This window comes from Takifugu flavidus, chromosome 21 (assembly GCF_003711565.1).
Source record: "Takifugu flavidus isolate HTHZ2018 chromosome 21, ASM371156v2, whole genome shotgun sequence".
NCBI classification, from domain to species: domain Eukaryota; kingdom Metazoa; phylum Chordata; class Actinopteri; order Tetraodontiformes; family Tetraodontidae; genus Takifugu; species Takifugu flavidus.
Genome location: NC_079540.1, coordinates 8,564,919 through 8,589,297, shown reverse-complemented (window position 1 = coordinate 8,589,297; position 24,379 = coordinate 8,564,919). Strand labels below are relative to the sequence as shown.

The following is a 24,379-nucleotide window of genomic DNA, read 5'->3' as shown; positions in this document are numbered from 1 at the left end:
TAACTGCACAGATTCACATGCTTTTATTACAGCTTAAGGTGCCTTTGATGAGCGATGGGCATCGAAGTCTACAATCTGAAGGATATTTAGATATATGTCTAGATATGTTTTTATTTTATATGTAAATAGTTCTAAAATATCTTATTTCATGAAAGTTAACCATATAAGCTAAAACGCGCAAGTTATTGTTTTTTCAAAGTTGGACATTTGGGATTTTTTTGTTTTGTTGATTTGAAAAGATAGATTGCTTAATCTTTATTAAAGATAACTTCATAAAAGTTTAGTTTTGCATTATTTAGGCGTCAGCTACTCGGTGCATTACCGCCACCTACAGGATGTGAGCGTAAGCGCGTTTCCAGAGCAGCCGGGAGCCTCGCTATCGCCAAACTTTATTCTTTCTCCGAGGTATTTCACGCCATTTTCTCTCACTGAGAGCGCAGCAAGGATTTGTCTATGACAAAATAGATTTTTTTCTTTGGATTAAAACGTTTTCCTTTGTTGACAAACTGTAAACACGACGTGGTGTGTATTTTTAAAGCACAATTGCGTTTTGGAAAAATAGTGACTGAGCGTCGCTGGGAAATTTCGTTTCAAGTTGTGAATGAAATCACTTCACCATGAAACACTGGCAGCGCGTGCGTGCCTTCCCTCCCCAGGTGCGGCCCCACCTGCAGGGGCATCACATTTCAGCAGGGTGATGACTCTCTGTGACTGGGTGGGGGGGTCAGGTTCCACGGACTCATGCATAAAAGATAACCGAGAGGAGAGGAAATCTATCCGAGCAGCGTCCAGAACCTTACAGAGGTCCGCTGGTCCCGCTGATGCCCCGCTGGCAGCGCCTCTACTGGGCAGAAGCACCCGGCCCCGGCACCAGCTGAGCGTCATGGAGCTGCATCAGCGCCTGAACTGGATCCGGACCAGAGCCCGCTGGAGGCCCAGTGCCTGCCGCAGACACTTCAAACGTAAGTGGGCTTCAGAATTCTGACACACCGTGAAACATCAGCGTTCAGGAGCCCATCCTGAAACCAGCAGGACCGACTGTGGCTCGAAGTGGGGGTCGTTTATTTGCTTTCTCTACTTAAGTCACTAGAAAAAAAAAATGCTGCTTATGTTTAATAACCAGAAAGGCTCCGAACCTGAGAGACTCTCAAATGTTCTTCAGGCTGCTGCAGAATCCGGGAAGACGACACGTCGACCCCAGCAGTGGGTTTATTGTGCGGGAGATCCATTATTTACACCTCCACCTGTCTTACATGAAATTTCAGCTTGTGTTCCTTCTGTTTCTGTAGTTAAAATGGTCTGTAGTTTATAATGGGGTCCCCTCCAGTGTTGGGGCTCCCTCAAAAGAGATTTCATCTCCAGGGATATCCCAAAAAAGAAAGATAAATAAGTAATTTAAAGGCATTTTGCGTGTGGAAAAGTGTCATAATGTGGAATCATATGCAGGATAAGCTGGAATCGTTATTTGAACCCATAACTCGCGATGAAGTCACGCGTGAAGGATCAGGACTCACTCTCACCTCCCCGAGAGGCGCAGTCAGCTGACGACGATTAATGTTTCATTGAAACCGAATCAGGATTGTTTGTGCACGTTCAGATTGTGGAAAGAATCGATTCTAGGTCGATGCGGGGCCTTTAACTGAGGCGTGTTGGGTGCACAGTTGAGAGGAGCGTTTCCACCTGTGCGAGCGAGCTGCAGTTAGAAATGTTCCCCTGAAAAGCCAAATTCGTGTCCTGGTAACAGAGGACCGGTCTCCTCTCTGTCGTGTTGTGTTCAGTAGTTGATTGGAAGATATCGACCGGCTCCTGATGGTCGTGACGCTGGAAAAACCTGCTGATTTACATTTTTGTTGCCTTAAACTGATGGACGGGATTTATTTTCTTAATTCACGGTATTTGTGGAATTCCTCAGAAAATTAAATACAATGAAAATGTACAAAATTAATCCTTCAAAAAAAAGGTTCTGACAACAACTCCAACTTGTTGCTCGGGCATTAATCGGAACCGAAGCCGTTTCGTATAAATCTTTTCTTTGTTTTTGCCTACGTTCATCTCCTGTTGCCATGGTGTTGTACCTGTCCTCCACCAGCAGGGGGCGACCGCACTCTAAGAATTTATAGAGCGACGTCGCTTCAGGCCACAACGCACGCGCCTCACACACGTCCTCTATGGTCGTCTATAGTTTGGAAAATCGCGATGCGATGCAGCAGTAAAATGGCCCTCCTGCCTCCCTCAGCTGTGTTGTCATGTTTGCCACTCAGTTGCCCCCCCCCCGTTACCGAAGCTGGGGGCCACTCAGAGGGTCATCTGCGGGGTTTCATGAATAAAGCATGAGATAGAGATACAGCTTTCCAGCAGCTGTGCCTTGTTAGCAGCGCCTCTTGTGTTTGGAGATGAAGCTGGAGGTGTTTTAATTTGAGCAGGTTTAGCAGATTGTTTGGGGGGGGGTTACCCCGGTTACCCCGGTTGCCCTGGTTACCCCGGTTGCCCCTGTCCCTCACCTCCGTCCTGGTTGCATTTAGTTTACTGCCATCCTCATCCCTCCGCCAGCCTCGCTCCTCATCCAAACACCCTCATGCCCTGCGACCTCTCTCTCCATCACCCCCCCCCCCCCCCCCACCGCCCCCCTGCCGCTCTCTGAAATCTTCCCACACCATAGCAACGCGCCTCCTCGCTGCAGCCTCTCGTGCCAGTGCTGCGGGAGGCGTGCACGGGAGGCGTGCACGGCGATGCGAAGCTACATCAGATTTCACGTTTCCCCGGATCATTTCCCACTTGTCATCCGTTGTTAAATAAATCTCTGCACCGTCCCCCCCCCCCCCATCCTTGTCTGTCTGGCCACCCCCATATATCACCCTTTCGAGAAGGGTAAAGTTCGCAGGCGTGCACGGTGCACGTGGAGCCGAGCCGAGCCATTCTGGGCAGTTTTAGGGCTGCCTCTCCTGGAGGCTTAGACCAAAACACTGGGAAAGTTCTGGAGAACCTGAGTGGAACATTATGCAAACTGCCCGGTTCATATGTGACAGCTTGATCACATTTCAGGCGAGCTTCCTGCTCGGGTCCGAAGAGATTTGGCATCGCCCGCGTGTGTGTGGCGGCGCCAGTCATGAGCTCATGCTCCCGGCGTCACGCCTGCCAGTTCGGCCTTTGTGTTTCCCAGCAGAGCTGCTGAGTTTTCATGGTGGCAAGGATGTGGCGTTCCCAAGGGTCCAATACATCCGATGCCAGCCTAACATACGTGTGTGTGTGTGTCTGTGTGTGTGTGTGTGTGTGTTGTGTGTGTGTGTGTGTGTGTGTGTGTGTGCGCGTGTGTGTGTGTGTGTTGTGTGTGTGTGTGCGCGCACACTCATGCTGGGACTGAACTAAGGCTGAGGGAAAAGGGAGAAAGAGGAGGAACCTTTGATTTGTTTCCTGGTTGCCATCGGAGATGTTTGTCTCCCTCGTTTGAAACAAGCGTTCAGACGAGGGTTTGTGGCAGCGCCGGGGTTGTGGGTCGGCCTCGGCAACTCCAGAACCGGGCTCCATTTTATCATCAAGCACATCGTCTGAGGAGATATTTCAGGAATGAAGGAAGAGGAATTTACGAACAACTGGGCTCAGCTTGGAGGAGCTCGGCACAATAACCTTGATTCAGATGTCGGCCGTGAACACTTTAGATATTCATACGCTGGAAAATTGCTTTTATAAACCCAGAATTTATATTTGGACCTTTACGCCAGGATGTTTGATATTTAAGGACTCATGTTCCAAAACAGTAACTTATAAAATCCTCCAGGTGATGGTGGTTACCAAGCATAGGCTGGTCCTCCAGACAGGACAGATGTCTACTCACACACACACACACACACACACACACACACACACACACACACACACACACACACGCTGCTGTGTCCCCTGAACGCAGATGCGCAGCACAGTACAGTGGACGCAGACGCGCAGCAGTACAGTGGACGCAGACGCGCAGCAGTACAGCGGACGCAGATGCGCAGCAGTACAGTGGACGCAGACGCGCAGCAGTTCAGTGGACGCAGACGCGCAGCACTTCAGTGGACGCAGACGCGCAGCAGTACAGTGGACGCAGACGCGCAGCAGTTCAGTGGACGCAGACGCGCAGCAGTTCAGTGGACGAAGATGCGCAGCAGTACAGTGGACGCAGACGCGCAGCACTTCAGTGGACGCAGACGCGCAGCAGTACAGTGGACGCAGACGCGCAGCAGTACAGTGGATGCAGACGCGCAGCAGTACAGTGGACGCAGACGCGCAGCAGTTCAGTGGACGCAGACGCGCAGCTGCAGCATCAGCTCATGTTAGTTTCCACACCATTAGCCAACCTGTCTTCCCCGTCTCCACCCTGTTTTTGAGCAACGCTCTTGTAATCACCTCCCTTCCTCTTCGCTTCAGCGCTGCAGAGTCAACCTGCCTCTTTGTTCTGACTCTTATCTCCAGACTCCAGATGTTTGTGATGATTCTACGTTCTTGTTCTACGTTCCGCCACAAGAACCCGCAAACCCGAGGCCGACTTCCCCGCCGTCCACGCTTCGCTGGCCCGTGCTCTCCAGCCCGCGGAGGTTAACTTCCCCCCGTGGTGATCGGCAGGTGCCGGGTGGCGTGGGAGAGGAAGCTGCGGTTTGCAGATGTTGTTGCCACCCTGTTGCCCCACCCTGCTGCGACCCGCCTCATCTGCCCCGCTGGAGGTGCAGAATAGGAAATCCTATCGTTGACACATAGCGAACATACATGATGCAACCGTGTCGAGCAAAGTGTGAGTCCACCAGTCCAACAACGCGCTGCACCGATGACCTTTGCATCGTTTTGTCGTCCCTGAGGTGCCATCAGAGAGCGTGCACGGTGGGGGCAACCCCAGGTAAAGCCGGCAGCAGGGCCGTCGCCGCGGTGCCAGTCTGCACCGCTGGCGGGCAGCGCGTGTATCGCAGCCATTGTCCGATGGCCCCCTGTGCTCTGTGGGACACGCAGGGAGGCGAGAGTGCGAACGGGCGAGAGAAAATGATCCAATTGTTGGACAGAGAGGGACAGAACACAATAGCAACAGGAAGAGATGGGGAGAGCGCACAATAGGAAGGGTAGCAGCATAAAAGGAGGTTTGGCTGGGAGCGGAGCACCTTCGCTGGGATTACTGCTCACCATGATGTACTGTAGAGGCAGGTGGCACAAGCCTGGAAAGGTGAAAGGGTGGCGGTACGCGTACAGTAAGTGCACGACCCGGTTCTGCCAAGTGTGCTCAGCTCTTAAGGCGGTTGTGGCGGTTTGCTGCTGCCTCGCTAACCCGGCCGATGGGGTAAATCCCACCAGTGGTGGTCTGAGCGATGGTTGGGGGATACGAACATGAAACCAGTTCATACTGGTTTTACTAAGAGTTGTTTTTTAATGTTTTTCATTGTTTTTTGTTGAACTAACTTAGCTTCTGTGTGTGTGTGTGTGTGTGTGTGTGTGTGGTGTGTGTGTGTGTGTGTTTGGGGAGGCGTGAGACTCCATTGGTCACAGCACTCTCACACCAACTCAAACACGTGCACCTCAAATGAATCAGAGCGCACCGTGGCCAATTGGATTTACCAAGCAATGCCCTCATTATTGTCACCATGGCAACCAGACACCCTTTCACAATCATCCCATTTTGTCCTCCTCCTCGGAGTGAAAGGAAGAAGCAGCGAGTGATGTGGGAATAAGGACAGAAGATGAGGAATGAGGCGGCGGCAGTAGTTGCAGTTTTACTCACGAGCAACTTTCACTTCTCCTCACTACCCCCCCCCCCCCCCCCCCCCCCACCCCTCCCCCCCTGCAAACTCTCGTGATTTAATAAGATAAAGCTCAGGAATTCTGGCTCTTTTTTCTCCTTCTTGACCGCTAAACCCCTTTTTGGGCCAGGGGGAGGGTGCTGGAGCCTCTCCCAGGGGTTCTTCACCTTGCTCAAGGGTACCTCGGTGGTGCTCCGAAGGTGTCCTGCCACTTTTGTCCACACGGTGCGATGCAACCCAGAACCCCTCCAGACTGAGCCACCAACGCCCCCTTTCCCCCCCCATTTAAAGGTCCTTCAGCGCCATGTTCTCAACTGTTTTGTTTTAAAACAAAGTTGTGGTGTAAACGAAACTGCTTTTTTTTGGTCTTTAATGTTCAGATTTCTGTTTTTGGTTTCAGTTCCGCGGGGCGTTGGCCCCCTCACCCAAGAACCAGGGCCAAGTATTGAGCTGCTCTGCCTCAGCGTTCTACATCTGGCTGAATTCTTACCAACACCCGAAATATTATCAATCTTTTTGCTAAGAGCTGATATCGACTCCACGGTAACGGTCGGCGTGGTGACGTATGTTGTGGGGGTGGAGGAGGCCCGATCCTTCCATTCAGCCTCCTGTCATCTGGCTCGGCTCAGATGCCAAAGAGCGCCATTGTGTGACCCCCCCCCATTCACACGGCGCCATTGTGCCGAGCGGATCTGATTGTGCTCCTCTTTGTGACGAACGCGTACGCTCTCGTCTGTCGGACCGCGGCGTTCGCGCCGTGCGTTTACGTTCCCCAGCCCGTCGACGGTCATCGGAGGGTGAGGGATCACGCCACGCCAGGTCTGACCCCTCAAACATCGGCGGCGTGATCCAGGACAACTTCCTGCTTGAATTGTGAGGCTGGTGTCGCTTCACTGGCTGTTTCCAGCGGCGGTCTCCTCGCTTCTGTGTCACAGTTGATTGTTGTCATTCTGTAATTTCCTCTTACTTCTGGGCGTCTTCACTTCCATCAGGACGCGATTGCCCCAGAGGTGCCGGGCTTGATTTCACTTTGAAAAGGGTAATAATTAGCAAATAGGAGCCAGAAAGGGGAAGTTTGCAGAGTGAGAGAATGCCTCTATCAGCTGCGCTATCAGCGGCGTCCTGTGAGCATGAAAGGCTTCTTTTGTGTGGACTTAAAAAACACACACTTGTGGTGAGAAAGGTCGAAGCAGAGGAACACGATGTTGCTAAAACCTGCAAGTCGGCATCGGCTGAGCCCTTAATACGGCTTCTGAAGCTCCGACTCTGTTCCCGTGTCTTCCGACCCCCAGCATGGGGGCCAATACTGACCCGCCCACTGTCCGTCTCATCCCAACGCCACAGCGGCGGCTGATGGAAACGATTTTATTCAGCTCCTGTGGCCCAGCCACGGTTTAAAATGGGCCTTCCTTCCCCTGAGCGTTGGCCTTAAAGGGAAGCAGTGACAGGGGACAGGAAGCATGAAGGCAAAGCGATAATGATTTGATTCGAGGCCTCGTTTCTATTTTGGTGGAGAACTGGTTCGTGCAGATGGGGGTGCGAGTCAGATAAACCTGAGACAGTCGGACGAAGGAATCCTCTTTTGCTGTCCGTGTTATCAGATGAGGGGTCGGGAGGAGGCGAGTGTAGGAGGGGATGTTGGTGCTTAAAAAACAGGAAGAAGAAACGCTGAACCTTCGCTGTGCTGATTGCACAAAAACCGCAGCAGCAGCGCCGACTTTCACCAATATTAGCTGGGTGTTGCACCCAAATAAGCTAGTTCTGAACCTCGGGTTGGCGCTGAGCCCACCCAGGTGGGGAAAGGTCATTTCAGGATGCAGCCTTGTTCAAAAGGTGACGCCTTTTTTTGGTTTTCCTTCATGACTCCCCATCGGTGCAGAAGCCTCCAATGTAAAAACTGTAATTACAATAGAGATGCAAACACAGACTCCCACACTGTCTGTGGAGCAGAGACGTTTGTTTTGCTCCAGTGTCTCCGGCACCATGGAGACTTTCACCAACAGCAGATAACAGCAGACGCTATCGGCACTTTTGAAGCCCCCTAAAAATAGATCGTGGACAATCGGTGCGGTCCCGTGATTCCTCGCGGGGCCGTGGACGGATGGGACCAGAACCAGGGTCGCAGCTCACAGGAGGTCTGGCGTACCGTGCACGCAGCGGAGCGGAGCGCGTTTTCACACCTCTGCGTGTCCTTGCTGGCTGAGGATGGAGAATCTAATTATTCTTGTTAATCAACACGCCTCGAGCTGACTCATCGAGCACACACACACACACACACACACACACACACACACACACACACAGGCTTACTCATACAAGTGCTCTCCAAACAGCACACTCTCACTTCAGCTTGGAGCTCAGTACAGGATGTTACGAAACGAGCGCTGTTGCTGAAACTTGGCGAAGGTCACTGGGAGTCCTCCCTCTCCCCCGCCCACTCACCCACACGTGCACGGACGTACAGAGTTCACCTGATACTCGCACGCCCCGTCCCTCGTGCGGAGAGCTCAGCCCTGTGCCATTCCAGCGAGGAGCCGGCCGGTGATCGGACTGTCGCCCGGAGCGAAGAGGCCGAGCCAGCGCTGATTCAGTTTTACCGCCCATTCGCTCTCTCTGAATCTGCGATTAGTCGCCCCAGGGAGGAGGAGACGAGGGGGAGTCATGGCTGTAACCGACATTGCGAGGGACGACCTGGACGAGATGTTGCGCGAGGAAGCGGAGGATGTCTTCTACGAGGACGGTAGGTTCGCCAGGGGTCAAGCGCACGCGTGGGCTAACAGGACGGCTGCTCAAGGCCAGACAGGTAGCTTTGTGGGGTCAGGATGATAGTAGAAGGGGTGGGGGGGGGTTGTGCTAACCGTGCACCTCTAGAAATTCCCCGATTTTTGTGGAACTTTTACACTGTGTGAGGTGTGGGCGTTCTACTGTACAGGCAGATATTTTTAGCTACCACAAGGAGGTCCGTCCGCACCACAAACCTACCGTGTGTTTAGCCACATTCTGTCTGAGGGAAACCAGAGGATTATTTATGATCACACACTGCCAGTGTGCCAATAATGCCCTAACGTACATCATCAGAAATGCTTTGTTGCTCGTCGTGTGTGTGTTTATGGACTCAAAGGTGCATTTAGGCTGCGCTGTGAGGACGTATTCAGATTTCTCAGCCTTCTCTGAGCAATGTATGTTAATGTGTCCGCTGACCCACTTCTGGCTGAGCGTCACCGGCGGTAATCTGACGTTTGCTTTGAACATCGCCGCCAGAAGGTACGCAGCCAGCTGATTCTCCCTGGCAACCAAAGCCAGTTGCAGTCCTCCGATTCATTTAGGTTTTGAATGTAGGCAGAGCTGAGGAGCGCTAATGTTGCGCCGCCTACTGTATGCACTCTATAACACTGGCCTATTTTTTTTCTGAAGATTGTGTCATCGTGCTCAGTCGTGTTATATGATGAATTAAAAACCCTGTCCTCAGTGTTACTGTAATAAAAATAGTGTTTCTTGTCCTTTTTGCACCTAAATTGTGGATAAACTAGCTGCAGCGGAGAATGACGACCCGAGCTTTTATTTTTACACGTTTTATTCGGCAAAAGATGTTGATGTTTGTCCCTCTGTAAATGCCATTTGCCACTGCTGTGAGTACCACAAATGACATTTCCCTCCACTGCAGGGATCTGCGCCTCTGAATCACTGCCGCCTTCACACTGATTCAGGGGTTTTAGCCGTTGAAAACTGTGCTCGCTTGTTAGGGAACCATCTGAGTTAACCAAGCTTAAAGGGCAGAATATGGATCAAGGATAATCCATGTTGTGGCGGGCTGAGATGAACAGATCATTGGTCATCCACGCCTTGGTCATCTGGTGGCCAAAGGGACTTTAATTGCCGCCTGATTTCGGGCGCTGCTCATTCTGCGACGTCCTCTTGAACAAAGCGGCTACTAAAGAGTCTTTGACGATCCGCCCCACCTCCCCCCATCTCCCACTAAACGAGAGAAACGTACGTTTTAATGGGTTTTTAGGCTTAAAATATGGGTTTCCTGAATGTTTTTAGCATCAATCGGCACTTTTACGCCTCCTTTTCTTACCAATTACACGAGCGACACGTCAATCATTCATCCAACGTCAGGGCTGATTTAGAGATGTGAATAAACCCCCTGGGGGGGCGGGTGTTGGCCGTGTTTCAGGATGAGCTGACGCCTAACCCTGAATAGAGTTAAGTGTTTAATGTGTTTTATAGTGTTTGCACGTGTGCGTTGCTCCAGGCTGCGTCAAAAGGTTCAAGCAGTAAAATATAAATCAGACTCCGATTGAAAATAAAGGGATGAGATGAATAGAGAACGACTTCTGCCAGCTCATATGTCACATTTCTATTAGCTCCTCCCCTTAAATGCCAGATCTTCCTCTCTATAGGCCCATGTAGATCCGACTCGCACGGGCGCCATCTCGCGCCTCTGCAAACGCACTCCCACGCGTATCGTATTGTTCTTCGTCCTCGTGCACGAGCTGGCACCTACACGTGCACCTCTGCTGTCCGACCACGGATGTCGCCTCTGTTAGCAGCCATGAACGGCGATGGCGACGCTGTAGTGACTCGCTGTGACCCGAGGGGACCAACTGTAGCGACAACTGCCCCAACTGCCTCTTCCTGCTCCCGACTGTTGCCCCCGCTGACCTACTTTTGCCAAAAGACCCCAAACTGCTTTTATTTCCCGCAGCTACTCAAGATTTCAAGCGCTGCGTTCTGCTACAGCCACGTGATGCAGCGGCGGTTTGTTTACCTTTGTTTACTCCCTTCGCACTAGTCAGATGTCTGCGGCAGCACCGAGGTTCCTGGTCCCACCGGCCGTCTCTGGACTCCCCTCAGCCTCAACCTTCTTTGCCCCCCCCCCCCAGCTTTGCTGGTTCCTTTGTCAGGCAGAGACGAGGAGAAGTTGAGGGAGAAAGGAGAGATGTTTTTGAAAGTGAAAACAGGTCAGAACGACTGAGGCGAGAAAGAGTGACAGAAGGTGGTTGGTGCCGGTCTCCTGGGGGATGGGGGGGGGGGGTTGTCCAGGAAGAGTCTGTGAAAGCCTCCTGTCCTCGCTAACCGAGCTAATGTGCTGGGTCCATCGAACAGTTGGCTGTCGAGCTGAAGAGGTCAGGATGGGAACGGGGGGAGTATTGTGTTGTCCATCCGCTTTCTACAAAGAACTTTCAATTAAAGTCTGAAAACTATAAGAGACGAGGAGGCCGTGTGAATATTTATACTTCCTTTAAGGATTCTTTAGCGGATTAGAGTGGATTAACCCCGTGTCAAATTACCTGTTGCTATGATTTGCTATAAATAGCTGCTTATTCAGTGTATCTGTGTGTGAGTTTGTGTGTGTGCGTGGTCTTTTTCATGCCGTGTTGTATTTTGACTGTAGCATGAGCGCCGTCTCTTCTGTAAATATAGCTGCTAGTCAGAGGTGGCCGATGACAGCCGTAATTACAGGCAGATCTGTTCAGCAGCTGCACGTCCAGCAGCGTGTGTGTGTGTGTGTGTGTGCGTGTGTGTGTGCGTGCGTGCGGGGGGGGGGTTGTGTTAGTGCCAGCTGAGGGGCTCGTGAAAACCCCACAGAGCTCCATTTCCAGCCTTTCAGGATGAAACAAACGGAGAAAAGACGGCTGGAAACACAAATCGGTCTGGAAATATTGGTGCTTTTTGCCATTTGAACTCTGAAAGAGCAGAAGGACGGCGAGCTGAGCGCTGGACGAGGTGGTCTTCGCAGCTTTTACAGGAGCTTCCTCACCACGGGGGCCGCAGGAGAGTTCCTGGAACCAAGAGTACCCTTTGTATTAAGGCGAGAGGTCGGCCAAGCGTAGTTCTTTGCCTTTCTTCTTTTACCTTCTCTGAACGAACTGGAGCTGCTTCCAGCTGGAATCACCTCGATCTCCACCTGAGAGCCCTGGTTTCTTGATCTTGGACAGCAGGACAACCTGTCTCACCTCCGCACCGATTAAAACCTCATCTGTGAGTGTATGAATGTCATTTACCGTCGCATGTTTTTAGTATTACGTCCAGAAGCACAAAGGAACTCTTCCCCTTCCTAACTACCCCCCCCCCCCCCCCCCCCCCCCCCTCTTTAATCACATCAGCGCGTCCATTTAAACCACTGCACCTCTTACAAACCGACTAAATTAAAAGAGACACGCTGTTTTCTGCCCCTTCCTTCTTGGCACGGCGAGAAGAATGAGATTTGTACGGACTCGGCGGAACAGCACATCCACTTATGGAGGGTGATTATGCTGACAGGTGCTCCTGAGGAGGAGTTGCTCTGTGCACGGTGGCTGCACAGCACCGTTCTCTGTCTCAAAGCTCTTTTTTTTCTAGCTATACATTTGTAAAAGCTGCATATAATCGCTCAAACATTGTCAAACCTCGAGAACATCTATGGGGATGGTTTGTTTTTGCACGGTCGTCATGGCTGCAGCACTTTTATCGGCGTCTCTACCTCTGGAATGTGCAGTTCAGAAGGTCAGCGTACGTTCGGAGGTGTGTTTGGGTGCGATCAGACCACCATCGGCTGAGGCTGCTCAGCGCTGCCATCAGAAGGTTTGATTTATGAGACGCTTCCAAAGCTCCTCGAAGCTCCTCTGGCTGTCATGTGAGCATCAAGGCTAAATATTTAACAAATAAACACAAGACAAAAATCAATAACTCAGGAAAAGTGAAAAAAAAAGAATTCATGAGAAGATTAGGCGGAAAATGGGGATGTTGTCAGGCTATTATTGGCCATCCCTCACCTCCCACAGTCTGCACAGTGTGTGTGTGGTGTGTGTGTGTGTGTGTGTGTGTCACCACATCACCCTCCAGGTTTCCATTGTGCACTGCGCAGCAGACTGTACATGAAGGACCTGATGGTGCGTCCATAACGCTCATGAAGTTGCACACAAGGATTTCTGTGTCCGTCAGAAGCTACAAAAGACCCAACGAAATAAACCGATTGTTCAGATGTGGAAGTTCCCGATGCTCTGACGACAATCGACCCCGACTTTAAATACAGTAACATTTCCCTCGTGTTTCTAAACCTGAACCGGTCCTCACATATCTCATTCTACCAAGTCAGGACCCCCCCCCCCCCCCCCCCGGAGGAACAATCGATCCATTCCTGATTAATGTTCTTTTTTCCGCTTGAAAAGGTCCTCAACACGCACGCACGCACGCACGCACACTGGCGCCGCCCCCCGATCACATCCTCCTCCTCTCATTGGCCGGCCGTTGTTCAGGAGGAGCGCAGCAAACACAAACTGGAATGTGCGTGAGGGGGCTCAGTGTTTGCTCTGACGGCCGCCGCTTCGCTTCTCACCCGCACACGGAGGTCGGACGCGGCTGCTGCTTCCTGCGGGGCGTCGCTTCTTCCGTGGCTTTTTAATCAATAGTGTTTTTAATCCGCGTCTCGCTCGGCGGCCGCGTTGAAAGTGAACACGCTCCGGTCCTTCCGTTTACGCATGGATGCAGGTAGACGCGCACGGACGCCGCTGAGGAGCCGCTCTTTGTGAACTTTGAGGTAGGCTGAACCATCGTGCGTGTCTTTTTTTCGGGTAGAAACAGAGGAAATTGTGTTTCTCTAGTGTGTGTGCGTGTGTGTGTGTGGGGAGGGGGGGGTGTCTTTTCTCCGGGGCAGTGGGTTAGTGGATCACGCGTGATCTCTCCGAGGCTGCAACTCATTGTTTCATAAACGCGCATTAACATATTGTTCACGCCATCATATGGTTTATTATATCGCGCAGTTCTGTTTTTTTTAAATAGTAATTGGACCATTTTTACTGTGAGGACGAAGAAAAAACCCGAATCTGCGGTCTGTAGGGAGATGTCCGACCCTGCGGGTCATTTTGCGGGGTCCTGCAGATATGTGAACGCACGAGTGCACACCAAGCGTGACTGAATTAGGTCAGCGATTTCAAAAACGCTCCTTCACGTTTGAAGGATGGAGGTCAAAGGGCATCAGCTGGTGCACCCTGATACCCCGTCACCGAACCTGAGCAGGTAGATAAGGATAAAAAAAACTTTATTGATCCCACATCGGGGAAATTGCACGTGACAGCGGTAGCCCGTGGTGTACAATACAGAAAAGTACTAAAAGAGAAAATAAAAATAAAAGACTCTTATTATGTACATTGTACAGTATATACAGAAATTAAAATTATGTACAGAAGGAGTGTCAGACAGTGTGAAGAACAATGAAGGTGCAAATAAGACATTCCAGAGGTGGGATGATTAGTTAGTGCAAATATGCCAACCCTGGGTTATTGGTGCTACAATAGATACAGATATGGGAAAAAAAAGCTGGAAGTGAATATTCCAGCTTAATATATCTGGGAATGTGGCTTTTCTGATGCTGTTTTGGTTTGAAAAGGACCGGGGAACTGTGTCAGATGTCCTTATCAGCGGCTCGGCCTCCATGTTGGTGAAGAGAAACACTGGAGTCAAAACACTGGGATGTTCTGTGCAGGAACAACTGTTCATTTCCTCGTTCTGACAGCAGAAGGGGATAGAAAAGGCTGAACGCTCCCCCAGCTCAACGCCAGGCTGCCTTTGATTTGGGTTGGTGGAAATACTTTGATTCCTCGCCGGCCCGTTTGGGCTCCGGCGAAGCCGTGTGAGCGGGGCCCCGAGTCGAGGGCCGACGAGGATTCGAGACCATTGTCTGTCTCCCTCAGCTTACTTCTTTAGCCCCAGCTGGCTTTGCCTTCCTGGCATCTGCTCCCTGCTTTCACTCTCTCACCCCCCCCCCCCCCCACACACACACACACACACACACTCATTTCCTCTCCTTTTTCTGTGAAGCCTCATTAAAGGAATTATGACTGTGCACTTTGGAGGGAACCCAGCGTCTTTTTATTGCTAAAACACAGAATTTCAGTAGAAATTCCTTTTGTAAAGAAGGTCGGAGTCTCTGTCGGGACTAAAACGCCACCGGGCGTACAAAGTCCAGACATCCGTCAACTTTCGTTCAAAAAAAAAAAAAACGAGACTCAAGAAAATGAACATTTTTGCGTTCGAGGCTCTTGACCCTGAGGTCACGAGCTCGCCCGGCTCCCTTTTATGTTTTCAGCCCGGCTCGGCCACATTTTGAGCGAGCTGCTGGTCGGGGAGCAGAACAAATGGATGGTTTTGGACAGATGATCACAGCTTCCCTGAGTGACAAATATATAGAATTACAGTAATTAAAGCAAGCTAAAGCCAAATTCGTGGGACGTTTCGCCTTTGGCGCGCGAGAGGCGGCGAGTTATTTATGTTTTTAACCGGACCAGCCCATAGTTGTTGATATCGCACGTTCAGAGCGAATCAACTTCTCCTCCCCTGAAGAACACCCCCGCGTGCTTCTTTGTGGGTGGTACGTGCACACGCATATGTCTTTCCATCTGCGAGCGTCGGTGCGGTTTGGATGGGGAAGTTTCAGGCCTTCTCTCAGGAGGAGCGCCTGCTTCCAGCGTTCAGAACTTATTTTTAACGTTTTTAAGGACGCGGCCCGAGTTAAGCGAGGGGGGGGGTCTTGAATAATAAATTAAAGTCGCCGGCTGAGTTTCCATCATCCGGGGTTCCAAATTTAACCGCCCCCTCTGTCTGCTGACAGAACCCAAAGCTGCTCCGAGGTAGATTTGGTTTGAAACATTAATGTTGCCTGTGTGGGAACTGGGTCGTCCTGCTCACACACGTGGAGGACGGGTGTTTACACCGCCCGCGTGTCACCGTGCAGGTTGGAGCGGGGCACTAATGGTGACACCCGAGTGTCCCGTCCTGGTGTGGACGGGGTGGTCTGGCTTCGCTTGCCTGTCCTGACATGTCTTGTATTGTCTGGTCCCTGGAGCAGCGCTTTATTTTGGGAGCGGGGGCTATTTTATGGGTGTTGGGAATTTCCGGTGCTAAGAAGGTGGGCCGGGGTTATTCCGCTGGAGTAAAGAGGTATGTTCAGGGAGGGGCAGATAGGGAGTGGAGGGTTAGACTGGGTCAGGGTAGATGGCGAGGTTGGGGGTGGGGGGGTGTCAGAGGTTCGGGAAACGCGAGACAAGAAAAGTATGTGTGTTTATTATAAGAACAGCCCTCTGGGGAAAGTCTGAGCTTTACAATAAAGGTTGAAACTCCCAACGAGCCTGAGTTCAGCCACATTTGTGTCTCTTTTTTCCCAGTAACTCACACGTTGGAGGGGCTGTTTCCGCTCTTTCGTTGTGTTTGGCTGCTCTCTCTGTCGATGCGCTGATACTGTTCACGTTGCACGGGTTGAGTCCTGGGCAGCGACCTGTGGAGCGCCGCGCCCCGTTTGGCTCCAGTCCAGGTGCGTCCGTGCTGCGAATCGGCCCGTTTGCCTCTTGTTTCTGAGAGTTTCATCCCTGCTGAGTGCACAAGAGAGGCGCGGTGACGCGTGACAAATCATAAGTGGAGCAATTACACACAGCTGATACACTAATGAGCTCCAGCTACGGTCGGTGTGTGTCGGCTGCTGTCGAACTGGCGCCGGCTTTTCCTTTGTTTGTTGTTTTGTTTGTTTTTTGTCATCATTAGCTCCTCCCATTTCTTCCACCCGCCTTCATATCTCCACTCCCTTCCCATCTGTCCACCCCCCCCCAACTCCCTTCTCTCCTCCGAGATACAGACGGGGTATTTATGACTAAGGGTGGGACATTGAACCAGCGACCTTCTGGTTGTCTCTGAGCAGATCTGCTGTGTGGGTGTGGACGCACAGTCATTAATGCTCCACTAATTGTGCGACCATGCGATGAGGACTCCTCGCGGTGCCTGCTGCACACTTGACATGGTGCGCAAGTGTGCGACACATGATATCACACACACACACACACACACACACGCTTGTGTTCAGAGCAGCTGCCACACTGTTATGATTTCCATAAGCGTTTTAGAGTCCTAAGCTGATAATCTGTCTGTTTTGGTATTTGTGTGCCGCCTCTGCAGTAACAGCTGGATGATGCACTGAATCTGTGCGTTGATACTGTTTCGGTGCATTTTTCTTTCTACCGATTCTTAATGAGATTCTTAATTCGATTCGTTTGCTGAGAGTACTCAAGGCTGCGGGTTCGGTGCCCCCTCCGTCTGCTCCTGTGGTGGTTATCTCTGACATTTCCTTCTTGTTTTTCACTTTTCATCCTCCCGGGGTTCCTGTTGCCGTGTCTGTGCCCTGTGATCAAAGAGTTCCAGGCACCTTTGTAGCTCTTTGAGAGAAAAACACTGGCAACTTTTCTGATCAGCTGTTCCCGCTACAGCTGCCTCAGGGCGGCGGCGGCCCGGAACTTTGTGATGTCAGACAAAGTGAGGTGGCGTGAAGGCAAGACGAGGAATGATCTGGCTTCATCCTCTGGCGAGTAATGACCGCTGGTGCTTTGAAGTCTCCTCCCTCAACAAGATCCGGCTTTAAAAGTCAGAGCTGCCTGCTGAGACGCTCAGATTTCACCAGTAAAAGTCAAAAGACAAAACAAGCCTCTGTTTTGTGGTCCCGTTTTCCATTATAAAAAGTACAAGTGTGAAGAGTGAATGTGAGTCTGGGTTCAAGCGAGTATGAAAGTCGGGCGGTGCCGTCCTCCCTCTGCTCGCGTTCTCGTTCTGATCACATCATGTTCTGCTCCCTAAAGCAGGTGACAGGACAGCAGGCCTCACCTGTTCTTTAGCCCACATCATCAGTGGCCATAATGATCGTTTCAGAGCGTTCCTCGGCTTCATTTCTGTGCCTAGCTTGAACCGTTTGTAGCAGTTTTTGACCACGTCCACCCCCCGCTGTGCATTGCTGCTGTTACTGTTGGGTAGGTTGTTATTCTGTTGTGAACGTCGCTGTAGTGGCACAGAGGAGTTTGCAAGAGGAAAGGCGTGGGCGAGAGAGCTTTTAGAGTGTTTCTCAGCTGCGTTGTAGCAGTGGGACCTGCATGGATGCTGATCCGTTCTGTTTATGTGAGTTACACAACAGTTGGAAAGTTAAAGACTGGAGAAATGGCTGTGAGTTAGCATTTACCGCTAACGCGCGTATCCGTACAGCAAGTTTATAGTATCACATAAGCAGCTATTAGTGAAGGAATGTTTCCCTTTGCTGCTAAAAATAACACATGGAGCTGAAATAACCGGCAGGATCCTGTTTGTATGGTAACTGCATTCCTGCCTGGCTGCATAGGTGGTCACACTCAATCATGCATATTGGACGATTCGGAGAAATGCAGGAAGTGTGGAGCTCGCTCTCCAAACTGTTAAACGTCCTTGTGTTTTTCCAGCTAAAGGAGGAGCGTGCGCGCGTGCACGTGCACGTGCCTAATCCCTGCATGTGGATCGTGTTGGTTTTGAGGCATCGTAGCCGGCGATGAAGTCGTCTCGGCGCCGCCTGACAGGGTTTAAGGACTTTGTCGGTGTTGTTGACACTCGGGAGGAACGTTGCGACATTGTACGTCCGTTTCCGTCTTTCATCTGCACTTTCCCGCCGAAGAATGTCCCAAAACTCTCTAATGGACTCAAAAGATTATTTTAATCTGGATTGTGCTTCCACTGGTGTGATTTACAGTCCTCAGAAGCGATTACACGGCTGCTGCCCAAACTTCCGCCTCGGTTAATCTTGTCATCGTCACCTTTAAACGTCGCTCCATATCGTGGCCTTAATTTCTCACGCGTGCGCCGCCCCCCGGGGAGCGCCGACGACCCCGTAATTTGAATGCGAAGCATGAGCAGTGGAATTGCAAACGCTCTCAGGCACGTGCGAGGTTGTGCAGCCGCCCTCGAATATTTCTGGAAGGACCACGGCAACGGGGCACCTGCTGGTGCGAGACATGTTTGCTGGGTGATAAAATAGTTTGTCTGGACCAGGCTGGCGTCTGTTGTGCGTCTGCGTCTGTTGTGCGTCTGTTGCAGCTCTGCGCCACAATAAGGGAGGGCAACTAAAGCGGGGCTGGTTGTTAAATCCTTATCAGTTTCCCGAAGCTTCGAGGCGACATTTCTGACCCGTCTCAAGTTTGATGCGAGCTTGGCCTATTTCTAAAACAAACACGCCCCCTCCGGCGCCCAGTCACGCCCCCCGACATCAGGTGACCGGAGCGGGCGTCTGCTGATGCTGCTCCATGGGGCCGTTTTAAAGGCTCTTGATCGGTCCTGCGCTGGAGGTGTCACACCTGTGGTTTTCAAATTCCTAGTGTCCGACGTTTCCTTTGTGTTTCGTCTGCGAGATCTGAAGCCACAAGTCAGAAGTGGTTTAGTCAGAGCGTAAGAATGTCATCAATCATCCTGCAGGCGACGGAGCGGCAGTGAATCACCGTGGTAACGGAGTTCCTGCGCTCAGGTTTGAAGCTGTCGGAGGAACCTGATGCATGCTGGTACCACTTTCATGTTTATGTTCAAACTGGAAAAGAAAAATAGAGTTCACCTTCCAGGTGGTTTGGTAAAATCAAGCACCTTATCAGGTATTGTTAACTTTTAAATTTGGCTATTTGGCGCGTGTAATGGATTTTAAGAGCTCTGTGAGCGTAATTAGTTCGGCTTTACCTGAATCAAGACGAAGAGACGTTTCTGGGAGCTGAAAATGTATGTAAAGCCGGCTGATCCGTCCCCGTGTTAAACCTCTTAATATTTCACTTTTTCCATGTTTTTTGCTAACATTGGGACGTTTCTCTGCCTTGAACGAGCAACTAAAATGACCCGACTCGTTGTGCCTTAAAGGCCCTCATGATATTTTCGTGGTCTGATGATGTAGAATCACAGCTTTCAGAGACAAAGGACTGCTTGTCAATATTTGTCTTTTTAGACCTACTTTCTCTGGAAGGACTTTTGATTTTCCCCTCAAGATGTGGTCAAACAATGAATGGATTTTATGAGAAAGTCAGATTACAGCTGACTTTCATCTCAAAATGAACTTTTCCTCCTAATTCCCATCATGGAATTAACCCCGTCTGTGTCGTGAGGGGTTTGAATTTCCAGATATTCCAGTGGGAGTCTTGCATCTCTATGAATGTCCTCTGTCTAAGGAGCCAGTTAAGGCAGGTCAGGCGTCAGGGTGTAACACAGATGCTTCCCTGGGGAGGGGTTTTTAGGCATGTCCAGCCAGCGGGAGACCCCGAGGCAACCCAGGACATAATGGAGGGATTACTTGGTGTTCTCCCTGAGGAGATGAAGAGGAAGCTCAGAAGAGGACAGGCTGTTTTACTGGAACTGCCGCTCCATGACCCTGTTGAGGAGAGGAACCAAGATGGAGCCTAAAGACAGTTGAGCTTGTTCTCTATTCAGGATCATGGGATTAGAAGGAGACAAGTGGGTCTTGGGTCTGGGGTGGCTTATCAAAGTGCACCAGCACTCCTCCTGCTCCTCCTCCTCCTCAGCAGCAACTCTTCACAAACAGGGCTCAGGCTCACTGAGCAGCATTAATAGTTGCTTTTGCAGCCTGCAGGACATGCTGGGGCACGTCCGTCCGTTTCCGGTGATCTGCAGGTGCGCGATCGTTGCTGTAATCTCCCAGGTGAAGCCCTGTAATTCACATCTTGTAAAGCAGAACGCTGCTTCTCCTCCTGCCGTCGGAGCCGCCATCATCAGCCCGGATCTTTACCTTATTTTAGTCAGGCTGGACGCATTTGATGCAACATCTGCAAAAGATCCAAACGTGAGTGCGTGAGGAGCCTGGTGCCCTGTAACAGGAGGACGCGTGTCCTAGTTCTTGGCAGTTGGCTCATAACCATTGTTTTATGTAACACATTTCATCCCTTTTTGTCTGCTGTTGCCATGGTGAGGCTAATTTATACCGGCAATAAGGAGCTCCTGTTGTTAATTTACACCGTCGACTGGTTTCTGCACACACTCGTGCTCGCCTGAAAATTGGTGCAACCGCACTTTGAAGATTACGTGTGTGTGTGTGTGTGTGTGTGTGTGTTTTAAATTAGAGGTATTGAATGAAAGAGGCCAGTCAAGTGGCACTGTAAGCAAAGGATGAGTGTGTTTTTGCACTGCTGACATGTCAGAATGACTGAAGGTAATTTTGGTATAAAGAGTTTGGAGAAGAAGCCGTGATTATGTAGAAATGATCACTTGCAGCATTTTGGGGTTTTTGTTTATATATTTTTTTTGTAATTGCTGGAAACCACGTTGAAAAAAGAAACTTCAAATATCGTTTATGCTGTTAAAAAATCCTCTGAGCAACATCTTTGGGTCGTTATACAGAACACTAAAATAAAGGATGAGGGGGAGGTTGAGGGGAACAAAATGAAAAACAGAAGCTGTTAAGATGAGTTATGCAGCTATTGAGAAGATGCTGGTGACCTTGTGAGGAGAAATCTGGAATAAAAAATCAAAATACCTCAAAATCTGAATTCAGGGATAGCAGCAGCTCACTGAATCAGGGAGCAGATTTAAAGAGTTACTAAACCCCTAAAGCCTTGATTATGGCCGGGGCTCCTGGAGGGGTTAAGATACGTCCAGCCAAATCTAATTTTACGCTGTTATAACTACCTACTCAACACTCACTTTGTCTCTAAATCCAACCTACTTGCCACAGTCTGGGGGGCGGGGTAGTTTTGATAGGAGGGGGCAACATTGGTGGTGACTGACGAAAGCTGCCTCCAAAACGTCGTCGGCCTCCAGCTCAGCCGACAGCAAAATTCGGTCGCAATGACCCGATTCAGCCCATAGGGGGCAGCCAGTCTCGCATTATTTTTGATATTTTTCTGTATCTAAATATTCAACTCTGACCACCTCATTAGAGAAGTCTGGTTATGATGACTTGGTTTGGTCTGTTTTCGCTCAGAAGATAAGAATCTAAGTGTCCCAGCAGGCGTGAACACAACTCGTGCAGGGGGCAAAGAGGAAGGACCAGATCCACTCAAATCATTCCATTAATTTCGATTATTTTAAAATCAGTACTTTTATTAGTGTGTCTGAGCGCCAGTTATCTGCGTCAAATCACTGATTTAGAAACCTGCTCGTGAAACCCTCATTATTATGACTTTTTCTTGATTTTTCCTGCGACTGACGGTCCTGAATGTTAATGAGCGGACAGCCAATTGAGAGGACATCAGGTGTCCGTCCTCAAAACTCGTCCCCCTGCTCGCACAGCATACTGATGGGAGGAAGGCTCACAAAGGGAGAGGGACCCTCACCTCCTCAAGGGCATCTAAGGCTGCTGGCGTGAGAGCGCCAACGGGCGGGAACGCCGCTGAATGGGCTGACTGGCAGCTGAATCCAGCAAGGTCGCCGACTGGCACCCAACCAGAGCGTGCTGCGAGTCCGCATTGTTGCTCCCAGCGAGGCCTCTTCGCACGATGAAAGGCGACGCTATGAGGCGCAGCGGAGAGCTTCTCATGATTCTGCAGCGGATCCCGGCTTTTGTGGGGATGGGGTTATTTTTTGGGGGGTCCGTCTACGATGGCGTCCGTCCAAACGGGTTTGTGGGGCTCTGCTAAGGCCCGCAGAGGTTTTGGGAAGCTCTTTCAGTCTGTACTTGAGTACCGAAACTTGATCTTTAAGAAAGAAAATGCCGTAAATGGTTAAAAAAAACAGATGCGTCACTCGAATCCATTGTTTCAGAGAGAGGAAAGCCGGAATCAAACCGTCGGCAGCAGCTTCTGCAGAACAAATATTAAAAAGAAGATATTAGTTCTGTTCCTGTGGGGGGGCGGCGGTTGATAAATGGATGTGGGGGGGTCATTTCACACGCCTCTGCTGAGCAGTATTAGATTTTAGCGAGCACGCTGCGTAGCGCTGATATGAAGCAGCTTTCCCTGATCAAAGTTTATCAGGTTTATTCTGATAATGTTGGTAATTGACAGAAGGGCTCGAAGCTGAATATTTGCTGGTGTTGCTTCAGGGAGCGGTCCAGTCTGTTCTGGGACTATACTGGGAGTCTTAGGTAACAAATGGTGCCATCATCTGCCTCCCACTGTTCTTCTGTTAGAAGAGTGAGTCAGAAAGTCAGGAAGACAAAAAGGAGGGAAGCGTTCGGTCCCGTCGAACGTCCAGAGACGAGAACGGACCCCAGAATTAAATAAAGTAGAATTGATCGGGTGCTCTTTAAGTTCCAGCTGTGGAGGTGATTCACCTTGAGGTGGAGGTTGTTTTGTGGTTCTTCGGACTGGGTTGGTGTTCAGTCGCGGTGTTGGTTCCTTCCACCAGCAGGTGGAACAGCCTGCCACACAACCAGGCAGGCAACTGGCTGGAATTCCTCTTCTTTTGTTTGAGGCGCTTCCAGCCTCGGCCGGCTTAACACTCTTGTCCTTCCTCGTAGAGACTTTAAGCCAGACTGTTCCAGTTCTGAGCTGATCCATCCATCAACAACAGGTCCAGTCCTGTGTTGCCTCTTTGGTTTAAAAGCAACACATTTTCCCCATTTATCTGTCTTTATCCACTTTACTTTAGTTTTTAGGTAATTGGACTCCCGATGGAGTTAAAGAAAGTGTTTTGGGTTCTGGAAATGATAAAATGTTGATGTTGTTGGTGAACTGCTGCAATAGTGAATCTGTAGCCCTGAAGCAGTTTACAGTTCCTTATTAAAGTCTGTCAACAAGAGTTTAAGTCAGATGTTGTCAAGGCAACCAGCGCAGCTTCTTCCAAACTAAATTGTTAATGCAAACATCAGGCTGATTGAATGTTGTTCCGATTTAAAGAAGAATCTGGGTCTTTGTGTCCTTTTTCTGCCATTCAGACTAAAGGAGGGGCTGTCCAATCACAGCACTAAGGTGTGTGTGTGTCTGTGTGTGTGTCTGTGTGTGTGTGTGGACTGATGATGGATGAGTGGAAAAAAGCTGATCCAAGGAGCAAACCGGATGAAACCGGCTTCGATTGTTTGCTAATGCAGCAGGTTCGGAGGAAGAGTCGATGTTTGTCACGCTGGATCTTTGTTGTTTGTGTTGAGTCGAACTTTAGGGTCCAAACATTCCCGGTTTTCCTTCGTTTTAGTCTGGTTTGCATATTCTGACAGTTTTAATCTGAAATTAACCCTTAAACTCCGGCTTTTCGGCGCCTTTGCTGAGCAATTTCACTCTTTTTATTTGTCGTTATTCTGCGTTTAAAGCTCAGAAACGGGAAATGATCTGGATTTAGAGACGTAAACGCACTCGCTGTCATTCGTTTTCGTGGCAGCAACACTGAGTGTCATCAGATTTTCATCCCTGGCAGTGATTGGAGCCGTGACCAACATGACACCGCTGACAGATCTGGACTCCTGCTGGGACTCGTGATAAGTCTGCACCACTAAATTTAACGATTGAAACAGACATTAAGCCGTCTAATCTGCATAACATGAAGAATCTTGGCTTTGATACCTCCCTGAACTGCCCTTTAAGGTGTCGTGCTCGCCTGCTAAAGCTACCTCAGCTAGCCCCATTAAGCAATATCAGTAGATTCTTGCCTCCTCTTTTTCTCTGCTCCGTCTTTTTCTGACACCATGACCTGAAATTCTGTCTATTTCTGGCTTTACAAACGAGATGTGCTGCTTCACATCTTCAGCGTTTCCGACGGTTCCAAGCCCGACGGGCTCCTGCTGCTAAATATAAACGCCCGTCTAAACCAGTTATGTAACCGGGCAGTCTGAATCAGGTTCCGTGAATTTATTCCGAATAAATTCAAAAGCTGCAGCGGCTCCGTGGCCCCGTCCTCAGAAATGTCACGACTTGCGCTTGTAACATATGCGAGTTGTTAAAACCTGT

At 50.2% G+C, this 24,379-nt stretch overlaps 1 protein-coding gene across 1 annotated transcript in view; it reads left to right on the top strand.

Annotated features, from left to right (window-relative positions):
- The first annotated feature begins 8,093 nt into the window (after positions 1 to 8,093).
- Positions 8,094 to 24,379, top strand: part of ripor2 (RHO family interacting cell polarization regulator 2) — a 30,463-nt gene continuing 14,177 nt past the window's right edge. Inside the window, 1 exon segment of the mRNA XM_057021271.1 lies at positions 8,094 to 8,496. Within this exon segment, the coding sequence (XP_056877251.1) occupies positions 8,418 to 8,496 (79 nt within the window). The 5' untranslated portion in view covers positions 8,094 to 8,417.